Source organism: Crinia signifera, chromosome 8 (genome assembly GCF_055691185.1).
Source record: "Crinia signifera chromosome 8, ASM5569118v1, whole genome shotgun sequence".
NCBI classification, from domain to species: Eukaryota; Metazoa; Chordata; class Amphibia; order Anura; family Myobatrachidae; genus Crinia; species Crinia signifera.
Genome location: NC_139224.1, coordinates 178434940 through 178459917, shown reverse-complemented (window position 1 = coordinate 178459917; position 24978 = coordinate 178434940). Strand labels below are relative to the sequence as shown.

Sequence of the window (24978 nt, the reverse complement as noted above, 5' to 3'; positions counted from 1 at the left end):
AGTACTGTTATTACGTAGACACACTTAATCCATGAGTACTGTTATTACATACACTTAATCCATGAGTACTGTTATTACATACACTTAATCCGTGAGTACTGTTATTACATAGATACTTAATCCATGAGTACTGTTATTACATACATACACTTAATCCATGAGTACTGTTATTACATAGACACACTTGATCCATGAGTACTGTTATTACATACATACACTTAATCCATGAGTACTGTTATTACATAGATACACTTAATCCATGAGTACTGTTATTACATACACTTAATCCATGAGTACTGTTATTACATACACACTTAGCCCATGAGTACTGTTATTACATACATACACTTAATCCATGAGTACTGTTATTACATACACTTAATCCATGTGTACTGTTATTACATACACTTAATCCATGAGTACTGTTATTACATACACTTAATCCATGAGTACTGTTATTACATACACTTAATCCATGAGTACTGTTATTACATAGACACACTTAATCCATGAGTACTGTTATTACATAGATACACTTAATCCATGAGTACTGTTATTACATACACTTAATCCATGAGTACTGTTATTACATACACACTTAGCCCATGAGTACTGTTATTACATACATACACTTAATCCATGAGTACTGTTATTACATACACTTAATCCATGTGTACTGTTATTACATACACTTAATCCATGAGTACTGTTATTACATACACTTAATCCATGAGTACTGTTATTACATACACTTAATCCATGAGTACTGTTATTACATAGACACACTTAATCCATGAGTACTGTTATTACATAGATACACTTAATCCATGAGTACTGTTATTACATACACTCAATCCATGAGTACTGTTATTACATAGATACTTAATCCATGAGTACTGTTATTACATAGATACTTAATCTGTGAGTACTGTTATTACATACACTTAATCCATGAGTACTGTTATTACATACACTTAATCCGTGAGTACTGTTATTACATAGATACTTAATCTGTGAGTACTGTTATTACATAGACACACTTAATCCATGAGTACTGTTATTACATACACTTAATCCATGAGTACTGTTATTACCTACACTTAATCCATGAGTACTGTTATTACATAGATACTTAATCCATGAGTACTGTTATTACATAGATACTTAATCTGTGAGTACTGTTATTACTTAGACACACTTAATCCATGAGTACTGTTATTACATACACTTAATCCATGAGTACTGTTATTACATACATACACTTAATCCATGAGTACTGTTATTACATACATACACTTAATCCATGAGTACTGTTATTACATAGATAATTAATCTGTGAGTACTGTTATTACATAGACACACTTGATCCATGAGTACTGTTATTACATACACTTAATCCATGAGTACTGTTATTACATACACTTAATCCATGAGTACTGTTATTACATACACTTAATCCATGAGTACTGTTATTACATAGATACTTAATCCATGAGTACTGTTATTACATAGATACTTAATCCATGAGTACTGTTATTACATAGACACACTTAATCCATGAGTACTGTTATTACATACACTTAATCCATGAGTACTGTTATTACATAGATACTTAATCCATGAGTACTGTTATTACATAGATACTTAATCTGTGAGTACTGTTATTACGTAGACACACTTAATCCATGAGTACTGTTATTACATACACTTAATCCATGAGTACTGTTATTACATACACTTAATCCGTGAGTACTGTTATTACATAGATACTTAATCCATGAGTACTGTTATTACATACATACACTTAATCCATGAGTACTGTTATTACATACACACATAGCCCATGAGTACTGTTATTACATACATACACTTAATCCATGAGTACTGTTATTACATACACTTAATCCATGTGTACTGTTATTACATACACTTAATCCATGAGTACTGTTATTACATAGACCCACCTAATCCATGAGTACTGTTTTTACATACACTTAATCCATGAGTACTGTTATTACATAGACACACTTAATCCATGAGTACTGTTATTACATAGATACACTTAATCCATGAGTACTGTTATTACATACACTCAATCCATGAGTACTGTTATTACATACACTTAATCCATGAGTACTGTTATTACATAGATACTTAATCTGTGAGTACTGTTATTCTATAGACACACTTAATCCATGAGTACTGTTATTACATACACTTAATCCATGAGTACTGTTATTACATACACTTAATCCATGAGTACTGTTATTACATAGACACACTTAATCCATGAGTACTGTTATTACATACACTTAATCCATGAGTACTGTTATTACATACACTTAATCCATGAGTACTGTTATTACATAGATACTTAATCCATGAGTACTGTTATTACATAGATACTTAATCTGTGAGTACTGTTATTACATAGACACACTTAATCCATGAGTACTGTTATTACATAGACACACTTAATCCATGAGTACTGTTATTACATACACTTAATCCATGAGTACTGTTATTACATACATACACTTAATCCATGAGTACTGTTATTACATACACTTAATCCATGAGTACTGTTATTACATAGATACTTAATCCATGAGTACTGTTATTACATAGATACTTAATCCATGAGTACTGTTATTACATAGACACACTTAATCCATGAGTACTGTTATTACATACACTTAATCCATGAGTACTGTTATTACATAGATACTTAATCCATGAGTACTGTTATTACATAGATACTTAATCTGTGAGTACTGTTATTACATACACTTAATCCATGAGTACTGTTATTACATACACTTAATCCGTGAATACTGTTATTACATAGATACTTAATCTGTGAGTACTGTTATTACATAGACACACTTAATCCATGAGTACTGTTATTACATACACTTAATCCGTGAGTACTGTTATTACATAGATACTTAATCTGTGAGTACTGTTATTACGTAGACACACTTAATCCATGAGTACTGTTATTACATACACTTAATCCGTGAGTACTGTTATTACATACACTTAATCCGTGAGTACTGTTATTACATAGATACTTAATCCATGAGTACTGTTATTACATACATACACTTAATCCATGAGTACTGTTATTACATACACACTTAGCCCATGAGTACTGTTATTACATACATACACTTAATCCATGAGTACTGTTATTACATACACTTAATCCATGTGTACTGTTATTACATACACTTAATCCATGAGTACTGTTATTACATACACTTAATCCATGAGTACTGTTATTACATACACTTAATCCGTGAGTACTGTTATTACATAGATACTTAATCTGTGAGTACTGTTATTACATAGACACACTTAATCCATGAGTACTGTTATTACATACACTTAATCCGTGAGTACTGTTATTACATAGATACTTAATCTGTGAGTACTGTTATTACGTAGACACACTTAATCCATGAGTACTGTTATTACATACACTTAATCCGTGAGTACTGTTATTACATAGATACTTAATCTGTGAGTACTGTTATTACATAGACACACTTAATCCATGAGTACTGTTATTACATACACTTAATCCGTGAGTACTGTTATTACATAGATACTTAATCTGTGAGTACTGTTATTACGTAGACACACTTAATCCATGAGTACTGTTATTACATACACTTAATCCGTGAGTACTGTTATTACATAGATACTTAATCTGTGAGTACTGTTATTACATACACTTAATCCATGAGTACTGTTATTACATACACTTAATCCATGAGTACTGTTATTACATAGACACACTTAATCCATGAGTACTGTTATTACATACACTCAATCCATGAGTACTGTTATTACATACACTTAATCCATGAGTACTGTTATTACATAGATACTTAATCTGTGAGTACTGTTATTACATACACTTAATCCATGAGTACTGTTATTACATACACTTAATCCATGAGTACTGTTATTACATACACTTAATCCATGAGTACTGCTATTACATAGACACACTAAATCCATGAGTACTGTTATTACATACACTTAATCCATGAGTACTGTTATTACATAGATACTTAATCCACGAGTACTGTTATTACATAGATACTTAATCTGTGAGTACTGTTATTACATAGACACACTTAATCCATGAGTACTGTTATTACATACACTTAATCCATGAGTACTGTTATTACATACACTTAATCCACGAGTACTGTTATTACATAGATACTTAATCCATGAGTACTGTTATTACATAGATACTTAATCTGTGAGTACTGTTATTACATAGACACACTTAATCCATGAGTACTGTTATTACATACACTTAATCCATGAGTACTGTTATTACATACATACACTTAATCCATGAGTACTGTTATTACATAGATACGTAATCTGTGAGTACTGTTATTACATACACTTAATCCATGAGTACTGTTATTACATAGACACACTTGATCCATGAGTACTGTTATTACATACACTTAATCCATGAGTACTGTTATTACATACACTTAATCCATGAGTACTGTTATTACATAGATACTTAATCCATGAGTACTGTTATTACATAGATACTTAATCCATGAGTACTGTTATTACATAGACACACTTAATCCATGAGTACTGTTATTACATACACTTAATCCATGAGTACTGTTATTACATAGATACTTAATCCATGAGTACTGTTATTACATAGATACTTAATCTGTGAGTACTGTTATTACATACACTTAATCCATGAGTACTGTTATTACATACACTTAATCCGTGAGTACTGTTATTACATAGATACTTAATCTGTGAGTACTGTTATTACATAGACACACTTAATCCATGAGTACTGTTATTACATACACTTAATCCGTGAGTACTGTTATTACATAGATACTTAATCTGTGAGTACTGTTATTACGTAGACACACTTAATCCATGAGTACTGTTATTACATACACTTAATCCGTGAGTACTGTTATTACATAGATACTTAATCTGTGAGTACTGTTATTACATACACTTAATCCGTGAGTACTGTTATTACATAGATACTTAATCTGTGAGTACTGTTATTACATACACTTAATCCGTGAGTACTGTTATTACATAGATACTTAATCTGTGAGTACTGTTATTACATACACTTAATCCGTGAGTACTGTTATTACATAGATACTTAATCCATGAGTACTGTTATTACGTAGACACACTTAATCCATGAGTACTGTTATTACATAGATACTTAATCCATGAGTACTGTTATTACATAGATACTTAATCTGTGAGTACTGTTATTACATGAGTACACTTGTTGTTTATTTACAGTTTCTTATATAGCGCAGCAAATTCCATTGTGCTTTGCAAAACGAAACAGTGATAAAACAAAGTGGGTAGTAACAAACCGACATAGAGGTAGCAGGGCCAAGCTCGCAAGTTTAAAATCTGCCGGGATAATAGGAGGGATACATAAAGATAGGATTCCATATATTATTACGAGTACCGTTATTACCCTGACATGGTAACCGTAACCTCTTCCCCTCTATGGAATGTGGATTACCCTATAGATCAGGGGTGGGGAACCTCAGGCCCTGGGGCCGTATGCGGCCCTCGTAGCTGATGTGAGTGGCCCTCCCACCCTTTGCCAGGAGTCAAGTACAGGGGAATTCTCGCAAGAAGTTGGTAGTTCTTGCAAGATTCCTCTTAATTAACAGCAGCCGGAGACTGTCAGTCCTATTCAGTGGCAGCCGCCAGAGCGTGAAACGGCTGCAGCAGGACAATTTGTAAGATAAATTTTTATATATGGCCCCCGAAGGATTTTTTCCCCATACAGACGGCCCTTGGCACAAAAAAGGTTCCTCACCCCTGCTATAGATTGTAAATTTGCAGCAGGGCCCTCTAACCTCCAAGTATATCTGTCGTTACCCAGTTTGTTTTATCACTGTCTACCATTGCAAAGCGCAACGGAATCTGCTGCGCTATATAAGACGCTGTAGCGGAATCTGCTGCGCTATATAAGACACTGTAATGGACTATGGTGCGCTGTATAAGACACTGTAACGGAATCTGCTGCGCTATATAAGACACTGTAACGGAATCTGCTGCGCTATATAAGACGCTGTAACGGAATCTGCTGCGCTATATAAGACACTGTAATGGACTATGGTGCGCTGTATAAGACGCTGTAACGGAATCTGCTGCGCTATATAAGCCACTGTAACGGAATCTGCTGCGCTATATAAGCCACTGTAGCGGAATCTGCTGCGCTATATAAGACGCTGTAACGGAATCTGCTGCGCTATATAAGACGCTGTAACAGAATCTGCTGCTCTATATAAGACACTGTAACGGAATCTACTGCGCTATATAAGCCACTGTAACGGAATCTGCTGCGCTATATAAGACGCTGTAACGGAATCTGCTGCGCTATATAAGACGCTGTAACAGAATCTGCTGCGCTATATAAGCCACTGTAACGGAATCTGCTGCGCTATATAAGACGCTGTAACGGAATCTGCTGCTCTATATAAGACGCTGTAACAGAATCTGCTGCGCTATATAAGCCGCTGTAACGGAATCTGCTGCGCTATATAAGCCGCTGTAACGGAATCTGCTGCGCTATATAAGCCGCTGTAACGGAATCTGCTGCGCTATATAAGCCACTGTAACGGAATCTGCTGCGCTATATAAGCCACTGTAACGGAATCTGCTGCGCTATATAAGACGCTGTAACGGAATCTGCTGCGCTATATAAGACGCTGTAACGGAATCTGCTGCGCTATATAAGCCACTGTAACGGAATCTGCTGCGCTATATAACACGCTGTAACGGAATCTGCTGCGCTATATAAGACACTGTAACGGAATCTGCTGCGCTATATAAGACACTGTAACGTAATCTGCTGCGCTATATAAGACACTGTAACAGAATCTGCTGCGCTATATATTAGACACTGGAACATAATCTGCTGCACTATATAAGACACTGTAACGGAATCTGCTGCGCTATATAAGACACTGTAACGTAATCTGCTGCGCTATATAAGACACTGTAACAGAATCTGCTGCGCTATATATTAGACACTGGAACATAATCTGCTGCACTATATAAGACACTGTAACGGAATCTGCTGCGCTATATAAGACACTGTAACGGAATCTGCTGCGCTATATAAGACACTGTAACGGAATCTGCTGTGCTATATAAGACGCTGTAACGGAATCTGCTGCACTATATAAGCCGCTGTAACGGAATCTGCTGCGCTATATAAGCCGCTGTAACGGAATCTGCTGCGCTATATATGCCACTGTAACGGAATCTGCTGCGCTATATAAGACACTGTAACGGAATCTGCTGCGCTATATAAGACACTGTAACGGAATCTGCTGCGCTATATAAGACGCTGTAACGTAATCTGCTGCGCTATATAAGACACTGTAACAGAATCTGCTGCGCTATATATTAGACACTGGAACATAATCTGCTGCACTATATAAGACACTGTAACGGAATCTGCTGCGCTATATAAGACACTGTAACGGAATCTGCTGCGCTATATAAGACGCTGTAACGGAATCTGCTGTGCTATATAAGACGCTGTAACGGAATCTGCTGCACTATATAAGCCGCTGTAACGGAATCTGCTGCGCTATATAAGCCACTGTAACGGAATCTGCTGCGCTATATATGCCACTGTAACGGAATCTGCTGCACTATATATAAGACACTGTAGCGGAATCTGCTGCGCTATATAAGACGCTGTAACGGAATCTGCTGCGCTATATAAGCCACTGTAACGGAATCTGCTGCGCTATATAAGCCACTGTAACGGAATCTGCTGCACTATATAAGCCACTGTAACGGAATCTGCTGCACTATATAAGACACTGTAACGGAATCTGCTGCGCTATATAACACGCTGTAACGGAATCTGCTGCGCTATATAAGACACTGTAACGGAATCTGCTGCGCTATATAAGACACTGTAACGGAATCTGCTGCGCTATATAAGACGCTGTAACGGAATCTGCTGTGCTATATAAGACGCTGTAACGGAATCTGTTGCGCTATATAAGACACTAACGGAATCTGCTGCGCTATATAAGACACTGTAACGGAATCTGCTGCGCTATATAATACACTGTAACAGAATCTGCTGCGCTATATAAGACGCTGTAACGGAATCTGCTGCGCTATATAAGCCACTGTAACGGAATCTGCTGCACTATATAAGACACTGTAACGGAGTCTGCTGCGCTATATAAGACGCTGTAACGGAATCTGCTGCGCTATATAAGACGCTGTAACGGAATCTGCTGCACTATATAAGACGCTGTAACGGAATCTGCTGCGCTATATAAGACACTAACGGAATCTGCTGCGCTATATAAGACGCTGTAACGGAATCTGCTGCGCTATATAACACACTGTAACGGAATCTGCTGCGCTATATAAGCCACTGTAACGGAATCTGCTGCACTATATAAGACACTGTTACGGAATCTGCTGCGCTATATAAGACGCTGTAACGTAATCTGCTGCGCTATATAAGACACTGTAACAGAATCTGCTGCGCTATGTATTAGACACTGGAACATAATCTGCTGCACTATATAAGACACTGTAACGGAATCTGCTGCGCTATATAAGCCACTGTAACGGAATCTGCTGCGCTATATAAGACACTGTAACGGAATCAGCTGTGCTATATAAGGCGCTGTAACCGAATCTGCTGCACTATATAAGACGCTGTAACGGAATCTGCTGCGCTATATAAGACACTGTAACAGAATCTGCTGCGCTATGTATTAGACACTGGAACATAATCTGCTGCACTATATAAGACACTGTAACGGAATCTGCTGCGCTATATAAGCCACTGTAACGGAATCTGCTGTGCTATATAAGGCACTGTAACGGAATCTGCTGCACTATATAAGACGCTGTAACGGAATCTGCTGCGCTATATAAGACGCTGTAACGGAATCTGCTGCGCTATATAAGACAGTGTAACGGAATCTGCTGCGCTATATAAGACACTGTAACGGAATCTGCTGCGCTATATAAGACACTGTAACGGAATCTGCTGCGCTATATAAGACACTAACAGAATCTGCTGCGCTATATAAGACGCTGTAACGGAACCTGCTGCACTATATAAGCCACTGTAACGGAATCTGCTGCACTATATAATACAGTGTAACGGAATCTACTGCGCTATATAAGACACTGTAACGGAACCTGCTGCGCTATATAAGCCACTGTAACGGAATCTGCTGCACTATATAATACAGTGTAACGGAATCTGCTGCGCTATATAAGACGCTGTAACGGAATCTGCTGCGCTATATAAGACGCTGTAACGGAATCTGCTGCGCTATATAAGACACTGTAACGGAATCTGCTGCGCTATATAAGCCACTGTAACGGAATCTGCTGCACTATATAATACACTGTAACGGAATCTGCTGCGCTATATATGCCACTGTAACGGAATCTGCTGCGCTATATAAGGCACTGTAACGGAATCTGCTGCGCTATATAAAGCGCTGTAACGGAATCTGCTGCGCTATATAAGACGCTGTAACGGAATCTGCTGCGCTATATAAGACACTGTAACGGAATCAGCTGTGCTATATAAGGCGCTGTAACGGAATCTGCTGCACTATATAAGACGCTGTAACGGAATCTGCTGCGCTATATAAGACGCTGTAACGGAATCTGCTGCGCTATATAAGACGCTGTAACGGAATCTGCTGCGCTATATAAGACAGTGTAACGGAATCTGCTGCGCTATATAAGACACTGTAACGGAATCTGCTGCGCTATATAAGACACTGTAACGGAATCTGCTGCGCTATATAAGACACTAACAGAATCTGCTGCGCTATATAAGACGCTGTAACGGAACCTGCTGCGCTATATAAGCCACTGTAACGGAATCTGCTGCACTATATAATACAGTGTAACGGAATCTACTGCGCTATATAAGACACTGTAACGGAACCTGCTGCGCTATATAAGCCACTGTAACGGAATCTGCTGCACTATAAAATACAGTGTAACGGAATCTGCTGCGCTATATAAGACGCTGTAACGGAATCTGCTGCGCTATATAAGACACTGTAACGGAATCTGCTGCGCTATATAAGACACTGTAACGGAATCTGCTGCGCTATATAAGCCACTGTAACGGAATCTGCTGCACTATATAATACACTGTAACGGAATCTGCTGCGCTATATATGGCACTGTAACGGAATCTGCTGCGCTATATAAGGCACTGTAACGGAATCTGCTGCGCTATATAAGACGCTGTAACGGAATCTGCTGCGCTATATAAGACAGTGTAACGGAATCTGCTGCGCTATATAAGACACTGTAACGGAATCTGCTGCGCTATATAAGACACTGTAACGGAATCTGCTGCGCTATATAAGACACTGTAACGGAATCTGCTGCGCTATATAAGACACTGTAACGGAATCTGCTGCACTATATAAGACACTAACAGAATCTGCTGCGCTATATAAGACGCTGTAACGGAATCTGCTGCACTATATAAGATGCTGTAACGGAATCTGCTGCGCTATATAAGACACTGTAACGGAATCTGCTGCGCTATATAAGACTAACGGAAGCTGCTGCGCTATATAAGACACTGTAACGGAATCTGCTGCGCTATATAAGACGCTGTAACGGAATCAGCTGCGCTATATAAGACGCTGTAACAGAATCAGCTGCGCTATATAAGACACTGTAACGGAATCAGCTGCGCTATATAAGACGCTGTAAATAAATAAATTACCAGCTGCCCTCTGCTTGTCAAAGCTACGTCATCCATGTCTGTACAGCATCAGTGTGTGCAGTACAGAAATCCTCTCCATAGAGACCGTGATCTGTGGACTGTCACCTATCAGACATGGAGGTACATGTGATGTCAGTGTCCCAAAGCCATTCCCACCATTCCCCTGCATTTCCTGTCAGCAGATTGCCGAAACTTTGTGTTACTCTCAGGATTCCATGATGTATGGGCCTCTCTGTACACATTATACAATGTATCATTCTGATATTGAAAACACATAAAATGACACCATTAAAGGGTTATTGTAATGAAGGTAATGGCCTGAAGGTTCGTATTGAAGATCTGCTGCACAGGACGACCCTGTGGAGTGGGATGTGGATCTCTGTTACTGGTGTGTGGACGGGGCGCACTATGACCACATACAGGGTCACATCAGTATTAATCCCCCTCAGATATAGAACTGGTTATTGTCCTGGTGGCTTGTGGCTGACAGTTTAATAGGAATCTGATGCCTGCATATAATCGCCACAGGGTGAAAAAGGGGAAACCGGCCTCTCTGGGCTGGCGGGATTACCTGGTCGGCCGGGACTGAAAGGGACTCTTGGCATTGAAGGCGAAATGGGGGCGCCAGGACCTAAGGTATTGTTATGGTTGTCATACACTTACACACTGTACTCTGGTTATGGTGTAATGGGGGGGGCTCTGGTAATGTAAAGCTGGTGCAATGGGGGGGGGTCTCTGGTAATGTACAGCTGGTGTAATGGGGGGGGGGGTCTCTGGTACTGTACAGCCGGTGTAATGGGGGGGGGGCGCTCTGGTAATGTACAGCTGGTGTAATGGGGGGGGGGCCTCTGGTACTGTACAGACGGTGTAATGCGGGGGGGGGGTCTCTGGTACTGTACAGCCGGTGTAATGGGGGGGGGGTAATGTACAGCTGGTGCAATGGGGGGGGGGGGTCTCTGGTAATGTACAGCTCGTGTAATGGGGGGGGGGTCTCTGGTACTGTACAGCCGGTGTAATGGGGGGGGGGGGTCTCTGGTAATGTACAGCCGGTGTAATGGGGGGGGGGGGACTCTGGTAATGTACAGCCGGTGTAATGGGGGGGTCTCTGGTACTGTACAGCCGGTGTAATGGGGGGGTGTCTCTGGTAATGTACAGCCGGTGTAATGGGGGGGGGGGTCTCTGGTAATGTACAGCCGGTGTAATGGGGGGGGGTCTCTGGTACTGTACAGCTGGTGTAATGGGGGGGGGGGGGGGGTAATGTACAGCTGGTGTAATGGTGGGGCTCTGGTAATGTACAGCTGGTGTAATGGGGGGGGGGTCTCTGGTAATGTACAGCTGGTGTAATGGGGGGGGGTCTCTGGTAATGTACAGCTGGTGTAATGGGGGGCCCCGGTAATGTACAGCTGGTGTAATGGGGGGGGGGGGGTTTCTGGTAATGTACAGCTGGTGTAATGGGGGGGGGCTCTGCTAATGTACAGCTGGTGTAATGGGGGGGGGCTCTGGTAATGTACAGCTAGTGTAATGGGGGGCCCCGGTAATGTACAGCTGGTGTAATGGGGGGCCCCGGTAATGTACAGCTGGTGTAATGGGGGGCCCCGGTAATGTACAGCTGGTGTAATGGGGGGCCCCGGTAATGTACAGCTGGTGTAATGGGGGGCCCCGGTAATATACAGCTGGTGTAATGGAAAGAGCTGTAAATAAAATATTTCCCTGTTACAATTTGAGGGGGAGCTGGGACTCCGCGGATACCCAGGAAAGTCGGGACTAAGAGGCTTCCCTGGATCTCAAGGTGACCAAGGAGCAAGAGGCGAGTCCGGCATGAAGGGTGTCCTGGTACGTCCGCCTCCATTATCTCCAGCACATGTTATATAATGAGCGCAGGTGATTTATACTCAGATCTTACAGGGAGAAGATGGTGACCAGGGTGTGATGGGGTTCCAGGGCTTCCCAGGCCCAAAGGTACGTCATATATGTATAACCAGGTGCCTTCATCTCCTCACCCACTACGTAGCAGAGTACATTCCTGCGCAGCCTGGCCTCACATCTGGTAATGTGTATAGGACCTGATCTGGCCACTGCTGAATCTAAAGGACATTACTCACTTCTTATTCTTCTAGATGTCTCAGCTGCCTCTGACACTGTCGACCACTCTCTTCTCATACAAACACTACACTCCCTAGGTCTTCAGAACACAGCCCTTTCCTGGTTCTCTTCCTACCTATCTAATCGCTCTTCCAGTGTTCGCTTCTCTGATTCTACCTCCTCCTCACTACCACTGTCTGTTGGAGAACCACAAGGTTCAGTCTTAGGCCCTCTGCTTTTCTCAATCTATACCTCCTCACTTGGGAAACTAATTAACCCTTTTGGATTTCAGTATCACCTGTATGCTGATGATACTCGAATCTATCCATCTTCCCTGGAATTGTCACCATCAGTATTGCTCCGTGTCTCTGATTGTCTTTCTGCCATTTCATCTTGGGTGTCATCTCGTCACCTCAACATTCCCAAAACAGAATTAATTATATTCCCCCCAGCCAGGAGCAGTTACCAACCTGATATCTCTATCACTACTCTAATTAATCCTACTCCACCAGCTCGCTGCCTAGGGGTCATCCTCGACTCTGAACTGTCCTTCATTCCTCACATTCAATCTGTCTCTAATGGTCCATACACACCCGGCGGCTGTGCCTAGCGTGTATAGACAGCGATGATCGCGTTCATCGCTGGGGGAAAAGACGCTCAGTGCGTACACACTGAGCGACTTTCCCCCTGCCCGGTGCTGACAGTGGGGGGGAGGACGGCTTTCCATAGCGCAGAGCTGAGCAAAGCCGTCCTCAAAGCCGCTCATCTGCTGGTATTACCAGCAGATGAACGAAATACTGGCGATGATGCGGGAGCGCCCCTCATCGCTGGGGCATACACACTGGGCGGCTTTGGGATGAAAGCCGCTCAAGCATGCTGTTTTGAGCGACTTTCAGCTCAAAAGTCACCTATTGTGTATGGGCCTTTAATCATGTTACATGCATCTATAAAAATGTATCAAAAATTCATCCATACCTTACACAAGACACTGCAAAAACTCTAATCCATGCACCTCATTATATCACGCATTGATTATTGCAATGGCCTCCTAACTGGTCTTCCTTAGAACAGACTCTCACCACTACAATCCATTCTGAATGCAGCTGCGAGGCTGATCTTCCTGGCTAGACGTTCATCGTCTGCTGATCCGCTCTGCCAGTCCCTCCATTCGTTGCCTGTATATTACCGTATTCAATATAAAATACTTCCACTTACATACAAAGCCATCACTCTGACTACACCGACTTATATCTCTTCTATTACCTCACAATATATCCCCACCCGACCTCTCCGCTCTGCACAAGATCTGCCTCTCTCATCACCCGACCTCTCCGCTCTGCACAAGATCTGTGTCTCTCATCCACACACACACACATGGAATGCCCTTCCACGCACAAGCCTATCATATTCAGGACCCCACACAACCTCCAGTAGCATTTATATCTAATTGCATCCCATCAGGACTGTCCTGTAATCTGGTGGGACTGCCATGCTATGGAATCTTATCCTTATGTATCCCTCCTATTATCCCTATAGACTGTAAGCCTGAGAGCAGGGCCCTCCTACCTCTATATGAGATGGTTTCTGCTTCCCATCAGGACTGTCCTGTAATCTGGTGGGACTGCCATGCTATGGAATCCTATCCTTATATATCCCCCTATTATCCCTATAGACTGTAAGCCTGTGAGCAGGGCCCTCCTACCTCTATATGAGATGGTTTCTGTATCCCATCAGGACTGTCTGTAATCTGGTGGGACTGCCATGCTATGGAATCCTATCCTTATGTATCCCTCCTATTATCCCTATAGACTGTAAGCCTGTGAGCAGGGCCCTCCTACCTCTATATGAGATGGTTTCTGTATCCCATCAGGACTGTCTGTAATCTGGTGGGACTGCCATGCTATGGAATCCTATCCTTATGTATCCCTCCTATTATCTCTATAGACTGTAAGCCTGTGAGCAGGGCCCTCCTACCTCTATATGAGATGGTTTCTGTATCCCATCAGGACTGTCCTGTAATCTGGTGGGACTGCCATGCTATGGAATCTTATCCTTATGTATCCCTCCTATTATCCCTATAGACTGTAAGCCTGTGAGCAGGACCCTCCTACCTCTATATGAGATGGTTTCTGCATCCCATCAGGACTGTCCTGTAATCTGGTGGGACTGCCATGCTATGGAATCTTATCCTTATGTATCTCTCCTATTATCCCTATAGTGTAAGCCTGTGAGCAGGGCCCTCCTACCTCTATATGAGATGGTTTCTGCATCCCATCAGGACTGTCCTGTAATCTGATGGGACTGCCATGCTATGGAATCCTATCCTTATGTATCCCTCCTATTATCCCTATAGACTGTAAGCTTGTGAGCAGGGCCCTCCTACCTCTATATGAGATGGTTTCTGCATCCCATCAGGACTGTCCTGTAATCTGGTGGGACTGCCATGCTATGGAATCCTATCCTTATGTATCCTCCTATTATCCCTATAGCTTGAGAGCAGGGCCCTCCTACCTTTATGTCGGTTTGTATCTACCCAGTTTGTTTAATCACTGTTTTTTCCAAACTGTAAATATATAAATAAAAATAAATAGGACACCTCTGTGCTGCAGCATGTTACCCTGTCCCTTCCCATGGAGTGTCCTAGTTCTCATATACAATTCCTGTATCGTAGGGTCCCAGTGGTGACATCGGCCTTGTGGGAATGGTTGGCCCAAAAGGTCCCACTGGACAGGCTGTGAGTACACCTTACCTCTGTACATATATGTCCGTGCGTGCGTGCGTGTGTATATATATATTTATTTATTTACACATGTAACCACTCTGTGTTCTTTGCAGGGTAACAGTGGTGCGGGAGGTCCCAGCGGTATAATAGGGCCAGCAGGCAACCTGGTGAGTACCTTGTGTACAGTTTGGTGCCCACAGTCCTCCCACCAGCAGGGGGTGACATCTAAATGTTCCCCACTGCCTTCTTGGCAAACGTGTCTGCAACATACCATCCAGTTATATCCTACCCAATCATACGCTACGCAGTCACACCATCCAGTTATATCCTAACCAATCATACGCTACACAGTCATACCGTCCAGTTATATCCTACCCATTCATACGCTACGCAGTCACACCGTCCAGTTATATCCTAACCAATCATACACTACGCAGTCATACCGTCCAGTTATATCCTACCCAATCATACACTACGCACGCAGTCATACCGTCCAGTTATATCCCACCCAATCATACACTACGCAGTCACACCGTCCAGTTATATCCCACCCAATCATCTGCTACGCAGTCACACCGCCCAGTTATATCCCACCCAATCATACGCTACGCAGTCACACCGTCCAGTTATATCCCACCCAATCATCTGCTACGCAGTCACACCGCCCAGTTATATCCCACCCAATCATACGCTACGCAGTCACACCGTCCAGTTATATCCTACCCAATCATACGCTACACAGTCACACCGTCCAGTTATATCCCACCCAATCATACGCTACGCAGTCACACCGTCCAGTTATATCCCACCCAATCATACGCTACGCAGTCATACCGTCCAGTTATATCCCACCCAATCATACGCTACGCAGTCACACCATCCAGTCATATCCTACCCAATCATACACTACGCAGTCACACCATCCCGTTATATCCCACCCAATCATACACTACGCACGCAGTCATACCGTCCAGTTATATCCTACCCAATCATACACTACGCAGTCACACCGTCCAGTTATATCCCACCCAATCATACACTACGCACGCAGTCATACCGTCCAGTTATATCCTACCCAATCATACGCTACGCAGTCACACCGTCCAGTTATATCCTACCCAATCATACACTACGCACGCAGTCATACCGTCCAGTTATATCCCACCCAATCACGCTACGCAGTCATACCGTCCAGTTATATCCCACCCAATCATACGCTACGCAGTCACACCGCCCAGTTATATCCCACCCAATCATGCGCTACGCAGTCACACCGTCCAGTTATATCCTACCCAATCATACGCTACGCAGTCACACCGTCCAGTTATATCCTACCCAATCATACACTACGCACGCAGTCATACCGTCCAGTTATATCCCACCCAATCATACGCTACGCAGTCATACCGTCAAGTTATATCCCACCCAATCATACGCTACGCAGTCACACCATCCAGTCATATCCTACCCAATCATACGCTACGCACTCACACCATTCAGTTATATCCTACCCAATCATACGCTACACAGTCACACCGTCCAGTTATATCCTACCCAATCATACACTACGCAGTCACACCGTCCAGTTATATCCCACCCAATCATCTGCTACGCAGTCACACCGCCCAGTTATATCCCACCCAATCATGCGCTACGCAGTCACACCGTCCAGTTATATCCTACCCAATCATACGCTACGCAGTCACACCGTCCAGTTATATCCTACCCAATCATACACTACGCACGCAGTCATACCGTCCAGTTATATCCCACCCAATCATACGCTACGCAGTCATACCGTCAAGTTATATCCCACCCAATCATACGCTACGCAGTCACACCATCCAGTCATATCCTACCCAATCATACGCTACGCACTCACACCATTCAGTTATATCCCACCCAATCATACGCTACGCAGTCACACCATCCAGTTATATCCCACCCAATCATACGCTACGCAGTCACACTGTCCAGTTATATCCCACCCAATCATACGCTACGCAGTCACACCATCAAGTTATATCCTACCCAATCATACGCTACGCAGTCACACCCTCCAGTGATATCCTACCCAATCATCCGCTACGCAGTCATACCGCCCAGTTATATCCCACCCAATCATACGCTACGCACTCACACCATCAAGTTATATCCCACCCAATTATACGCTACGCAGTCACACCATCAAGTTATATCCCACCCAATCATACGCTACGCAGTCACACCATCCAGTTATATCCCACCCAATCATCTGCTACGCAGTCACACCGCCCAGTTATATCCCACCCAATCATACGCTACGCAGTCACACCGTCCAGTTATATCCCACCCAATCATCTGCTACGCAGTCACACCGCCCAGTTATATCCCACCCAATCATACGCTACGCAGTCACACCGTCCAGTTATATCCTACCCAATCATACGCTACGCAGTCACACCGTCCAGTTATATCCTACCCAATCATACACTACGCACGCAGTCATACCGTCCAGTTATATCCCACCCAATCATACGCTACGCAGTCATACCGTCCAGTTATATCCCACCCAATCATACGCTACGCAGTCACACCATCCAGTCATATCCTACCCAATCATACGCTACGCACTCACACCATTCAGTTATATCCCACCCAATCATACGCTACGCAGTCACACCATCCAGTTATATCCCACCCAATCATACGCTACGCAGTCATACTGTCCAGTTATATCCCACCCAATCATACGCTACGCAGTCATACTGTCCAGTTATATCCCACCCAATCATACGCTACGCAGTCACACCATCAAGTTATATCCCACCCAATCATACGCTACGCAGTCACACCATCAAGTTATATCCCACCCAATCATACGCTACGCAGTCACACCATCCAGTTATATCCCACCCAATCATACGCTACGCAGTCATACTGTCCAGTTATATCCCACCCAATCATACGCTACGCAGTCACACCGTTCAGTTATATCCCACCCAATCATACGCTACGCACTCACACCATCCAGTTATATCCTACCCAATCATACGCTACGCAGTCACACCATCAAGTTATATCCTACCCAATCATACGCTACGCAGTCACACCGCCCAGTTATATCCCACCCAATCATACGCTACGCAGTCACACCATCAAGTTATATCCTACCCAATCATACGCTACGCAGTCACACCGCCCAGTTATATCCTACCCAATCATACGCTACGCAGTCACACCATCAAGTTATATCCTACCCAATCATACGCTACGCAGTCACACCGCCCAGTTATATCCCACCCAATCATATGCTACGCAGTCACACCATCAAGTTATATCCCACCCAATCATACGCTACGCAGTCACACCGTCCAGTTATATCCCACCCAATCATATGCTACGCAGTCACACCCTCCAGTTATATCCTACTCAATCATACGCTACGCAGTCACACCATCAAGTTATATCCTACCCAATCATACGCTACGCAGTCACACCATCAAGTTATATCCTACCCAATCATACGCTACGCAGTCACACCGTCCAGTTATATCCCACCCAATCATCTGCTACGCAGTCACACCGTCCAGTTATATCCTACCCAATCATACGCTACGCAGTCACACCGTCCAGTTATATCCTACCCAATCATACACTACGCACGCAGTCATACCGTCCAGTTATATCCCACCCAATCATACGCTACGCAGTCATACCGTCCAGTTATATCCCACCCAATCATACGCTACGCAGTCACACCATCCAGTCATATCCTACCCAATCATACGCTACGCACTCACACCATTCAGTTATATCCCACCCAATCATACGCTACGCAGTCACACCATCCAGTTATATCCCACCCAATCATACGCTACGCAGTCATACTGTCCAGTTATATCCCACCCAATCATACGCTACGCAGTCATACTGTCCAGTTATATCCCACCCAATCATACGCTACGCAGTCACACCATCAAGTTATATCCCACCCAATCATACGCTACGCAGTCACACCATCAAGTTATATCCCACCCAATCATACGCTACGCAGTCACACCATCCAGTTATATCCCACCCAATCATACGCTACGCAGTCATACTGTCCAGTTATATCCCACCCAATCATACGCTACGCAGTCACACCGTTCAGTTATATCCCACCCAATCATACGCTACGCACTCACACCATCCAGTTATATCCTACCCAATCATACGCTACGCAGTCACACCATCAAGTTATATCCTACCCAATCATACGCTACGCAGTCACACCGCCCAGTTATATCCCACCCAATCATACGCTACGCAGTCACACCATCAAGTTATATCCTACCCAATCATACGCTACGCAGTCACACCGCCCAGTTATATCCTACCCAATCATACGCTACGCAGTCACACCATCAAGTTATATCCTACCCAATCATACGCTACGCAGTCACACCGCCCAGTTATATCCCACCCAATCATATGCTACGCAGTCACACCATCAAGTTATATCCCACCCAATCATACGCTACGCAGTCACACCGTCCAGTTATATCCCACCCAATCATATGCTACGCAGTCACACCCTCCAGTTATATCCTACTCAATCATACGCTACGCAGTCACACCATCAAGTTATATCCTACCCAATCATACGCTACGCAGTCACACCCTCCAGTTATATCCTACCCAATCATACGCTACGCAGTCACACCGCCCAGTTATATCCCACCCAATCATATGCTACGCAGTCACACCATCAAGTTATATCCCACCCAATCATACGCTACGCAGTCACACCGTCCAGTTTAATCCCACCCAATCATACGCTACGCAGTCACACCATCAAGTTATATCCCACCCAATCATACGCTACGCACTCACACCATTCAGTTATATCCCACCCAATCATACGCTACGCACTCACACCATTCAGTTATATCCCACCCAATCATACGCTACGCAGTCACACCATCAAGTTATATCCCACCCAATCATCTGCTACGCAGTCACACCATCAAGTTATATCCCACCCAATCATACGCTACGCACTCACACCATACAGTTATATCCCACCCAATCATACGCTACGCAGTCACACCATCAAGTTATATCCCACCCAATCATACGCTACGCAGTCATACTGTCCAGTTATATCCCACCCAATCATACGCTACGCAGTCATACTGTCCAGTTATATCCCACCCAATCATACGCTACGCAGTCACACCATCAAGTTATATCCCACCCAATCATACGCTACGCAGTCACACCATCAAGTTATATCCTACCCAATCATACGCTACGCAGTCACACCCTCCAGTTATATCCTACCCAATCATCCGCTACGCAGTCATACCGCCCAGTTATATCCCACCCAATCATACGCTACGCACTCACACCATCAAGTTATATCCCACCCAATTATACGCTACGCAGTCACACCATCAAGTTATATCCCACCCAATCATACGCTACGCAGTCACACCATCCAGTTATATCCCACCCAATCATCTGCTACGCAGTCACACCGCCCAGTTATATCCCACCCAATCATATGCTACGCAGTCACACCGTCCAGTTATATCCTACCCAATCATACGCTACGCACTCACACCATTCAGTTATATCCCACCCAATCATATGCTACGCAGTCACACCATCCAGTTATATCCCACCCAATCATACGCTACGCAGTCATACCCTCCAGTTATATCTTACCCAATCATATGCTACGCAGTCATACCTTCCAGTTATATCCTACCCAATCATACGCTACACAGTCATACTGTCCAGTTATATCCTACCCAATCATATGCTACGCAGTCACACCATCCAGTTATATCCCACCCAATCATACGCTACGCAGTCATACCCTCCAGTTATATCCTACCCAATCATACGCTACGCACTCACACCATTCAGTTATATCCTACCCAATCATATGCTACGCAGTCATACCATCCAGTTATATCCCACCCAATCATACGCTACGCAGTCATACTGTCCAGTTATATCCTACCCAATCATATGCTACGCACTCACACCATTCAGTTATATCCTACCCAATCATATGCTACACAGTCATACCGTCCAGTTATATCCTACCCAATCATATGCTACGCAGTCACACCGTCCAGTTATATCCTATAATCAAGCGTTTGATGTAGGATAGCTTAGAAATGCTGGCATACTAATGAAATGTTAACAGTGGTTTCATGTACTCTGTGTTAAATAAGAAGTATCAGCTGAGAGTCCCACTTACACAACGCTGACGCCGCATACCAATATCAGGGGAAGCGGTCAGTGTGCTCAGACTGCACGAGGCGGGACACAAAGCGCCAAGTGCAATACTGAGCGGTATATGAGCGGCTGTACCCGCGTAATGGTACTGAGAAGCCACATACTAATATTAAGGAAAGCGGCCAGTGTGCTCAGACTGCACGAAGCGGGACATCAGACGCCGTATCACAATATTAGAAGAAGCGGTGAGTGCTCAGATTACCAAGTAATGACATAAAATACACAGAATTATTGGCATATAGACAATATGTAGTAATACAATTATACTAACAAAAATACACAATGTTTAAATACTGATTCACTGTATATGTACACGGAGGATTGTAATGAATATGCAAATGTGGGAGTAATATGAATATAATTCACATCTGACTACAGGGGTTATTCATAAGCAGAGAGCACAATATATATCAAACCGAATATAAGGGATTGAACACTCGGACCATCTAACAAAAGGATTGATTGCACCAGACTATAGCGTGTACAAATCACTGCAATTTATTGCAAAGCCATCAGAGGTGGAAAAAGGATCAAATTGTATCCATTTATTATTAACAAAATTGCTTATGAAGATAAGAGTGCAATACTGTATCCAAGCAATAAAGCTGTCTGTATGCGGTGCTTAACAATCTGCTGAAAACAGAGACAGGTGCGAAGTATATATAAATACGTACTAGTAATCAGGGCCGGCTCTACCATTTGGCAGCTGCCTAGGGCGCCGGGATCTGGGGGGGCGCCATCAAGTCTGCCTATCAATAAATCAAGGATGTCTATTAGGATACTTGTACTTAATGTAGGTGGCTGCTGTGGAACGTCTAAGACCTCGCCTCCATACTTTTGGGTATGGAGGTGAGGGTACCAAATGGGTATTGGTGGCAGTATAGGTGGGGGGCAGTAGGTTGAAGTTTTGCCTAGGGTGACGGACGGGGTCCCGACAGGCATTTACCCGACGTCAGGGTACGACTGTCAAAACACAGACAGTCGGGTTCCCGACGGCCACCTGCTATTTTCCCTTGTGGGGGTCCACGACCCTCATAGAGGGAGAATAGAATAGGTGGTGAGCGCAGCGAGCCCGCAAGAGGCTTAGTTGCGCACACCATCTGGCCAGTCGGGATCCCGACGTCGGGCTAATGACCACACCCTGCTGAGAAACCTGACACCGGCCCTGCTAATAAAGTCACAAGAAAATTAACCCATATGGTTCATGAAACGTCCACATCTGGATTTTAATCACATTTTCAGGCTTGTTTTGCACATCTATACTATTGTTTTATTAAGGAGGTGTAAATAGTCACCGCGTTCTGAACGATTGCATGAATAAAAGTTCAATTTTAAGAATATTTAATCATCAGATAAACATAAATATCTGTAGTGAACACAAAAGAAGGAAATGACAGAATAATATATGGCGCTATGCTGCCCTGATGTTACAACTCACATAAGTGTCACCAACACTTAAATTACCATACCAACAAGAAATTTGTGAAGCTGATATACAATTAGGCGCAGAAAGATACTTAGAAAACCCGTAGGATATAGTCCTCTTTTTGTTGAAGGTTTCCCTTTTCAGTTATATTGGAGTCTAGGCCGTTTATGTCCGTTGCCGTATATATGTTCGTGATGATCCAAAAAAAAAGATAAACAGAACAATAAAGGTTTTACAATGTGTACAATATGTGGTTCTAGAATTTCTTTCGAGCAGATGTGCAAGATATCGTATGCGTACCAAACTCACGTTTGTCTACGCTGATGTGACGCTTATAAAGGTATCTTTTAGTGATGTTTGAAGCAGAGGATATTTTGCTTGAAGCAGAAGATATTTCCTCGTAAAATGTACTCAAAATAAAAGGAGAAGAAAGTGCGACATGTGTAGATTTGACATGTACCAAATGTGAAGTTTATATGTGAGGAGCTGAATTAGCGTACCTCACTCATTAAATAGTGAAGAAAAATAAACATATAAAGGTTTCTTTTATTGAAAATATGGGCGTACCCCAACTCACGATGTTTAAGGTGTTATTCAAACTCGTAAGGGTTTCTTTATCCTCTCAGCTTATCGTATGGGAATCACCCAGTTTATCTCAAAGGAAAGTTTGATAAACCGAATATTAGAATTTACCAAGGTTATTATATATATATATACACCAATCAACGTTTGTTTTTTTTTCTTTTTTTAAATACGTGAAAAAACTTTAATCCAATGTAGAACAAAAACACCCAACAAGGGCTCAAAACACGTTAAAAACAAGTCCAATGTAGACACCAGAATGGCGTAAAAATACAATTTAAAAACAAGACAAAATCCGATACATACATCCAGGGGGTGGTGGCTGTTCACTCCTCTCCAGTAGCATCAATGCGTTTCGGTCATGGACCTTTCTCAAGACATCTTGAGACATCTTCTCAAGACATCTTGAGAAAGGTCCATGACCTAAACGCGTTGATGCTACTGGAGAGGAGTGAACAGCCACCACCCCCTGGATGTATGTATCGGATTTTGTCTTGTTTTAAAATTGTATTTTTACGCCATTCTGGTGTCTACATTGGACTTGTTTTTAACGTGTTTTGAGCCCTTGTTGGGTGTTTTTGTTCTACATTGGATTAAAGTTTTTTCACGTATTTAAAAAAAAAAAACTTTGATTGGTATCCATCCTTGGGAAACTCTAAAGAAACCGCTACAGGCCTGGTGATGCCACCTAAAGTGGTGAGTAAGGTACGCCAATAATTATTGGCCTATCTTATATTTTGTGTATGATAGAAACAACATCTACATTGGGCATACATTCTCTCTTTATATGTACCCTGGATGATATACGGTGAACGGTAGTTGGGAGAAAACCCTATGTTCCAGAGAAACAAAGAAACCTTTATGAGTGGACTGCCCAGCACACAAGTGTGAGTTAGGGTACGCCTACCCCATACAGCTGTTTCTAATGGTATATAATAAATAAAAAAATTATATAATAACCTTGGTAAATTCTAATATTCGGTTTATCAAACTTTCCTTTGAGATAAACTGGGTGATTCCCATACGATAAGCTGAGAGGATAAAGAAACCCTTACGAGTTTGAACAACACCTTA

At 42.8% G+C, this 24978-nt stretch overlaps 1 protein-coding gene across 2 annotated transcripts in view; it reads left to right on the top strand.

Annotated features, from left to right (window-relative positions):
• The window catches only part of COL24A1 (collagen type XXIV alpha 1 chain), a 395453-nt gene that overhangs the window by 333675 nt on the left and 36800 nt on the right, over positions 1-24978 (top strand). For both annotated transcript variants that reach the window (XM_083157902.1, XM_083157901.1), the window contains 5 exons: positions 11345-11452; positions 12542-12649; positions 12722-12775; positions 15570-15632; positions 15734-15787. In XM_083157902.1, coding sequence (XP_083014028.1) covers positions 11345-11452; positions 12542-12649; positions 12722-12775; positions 15570-15632; positions 15734-15787 — 387 coding nt within the window. The remainder of the gene's footprint in view (positions 1-11344; positions 11453-12541; positions 12650-12721; positions 12776-15569; positions 15633-15733; positions 15788-24978) is intronic.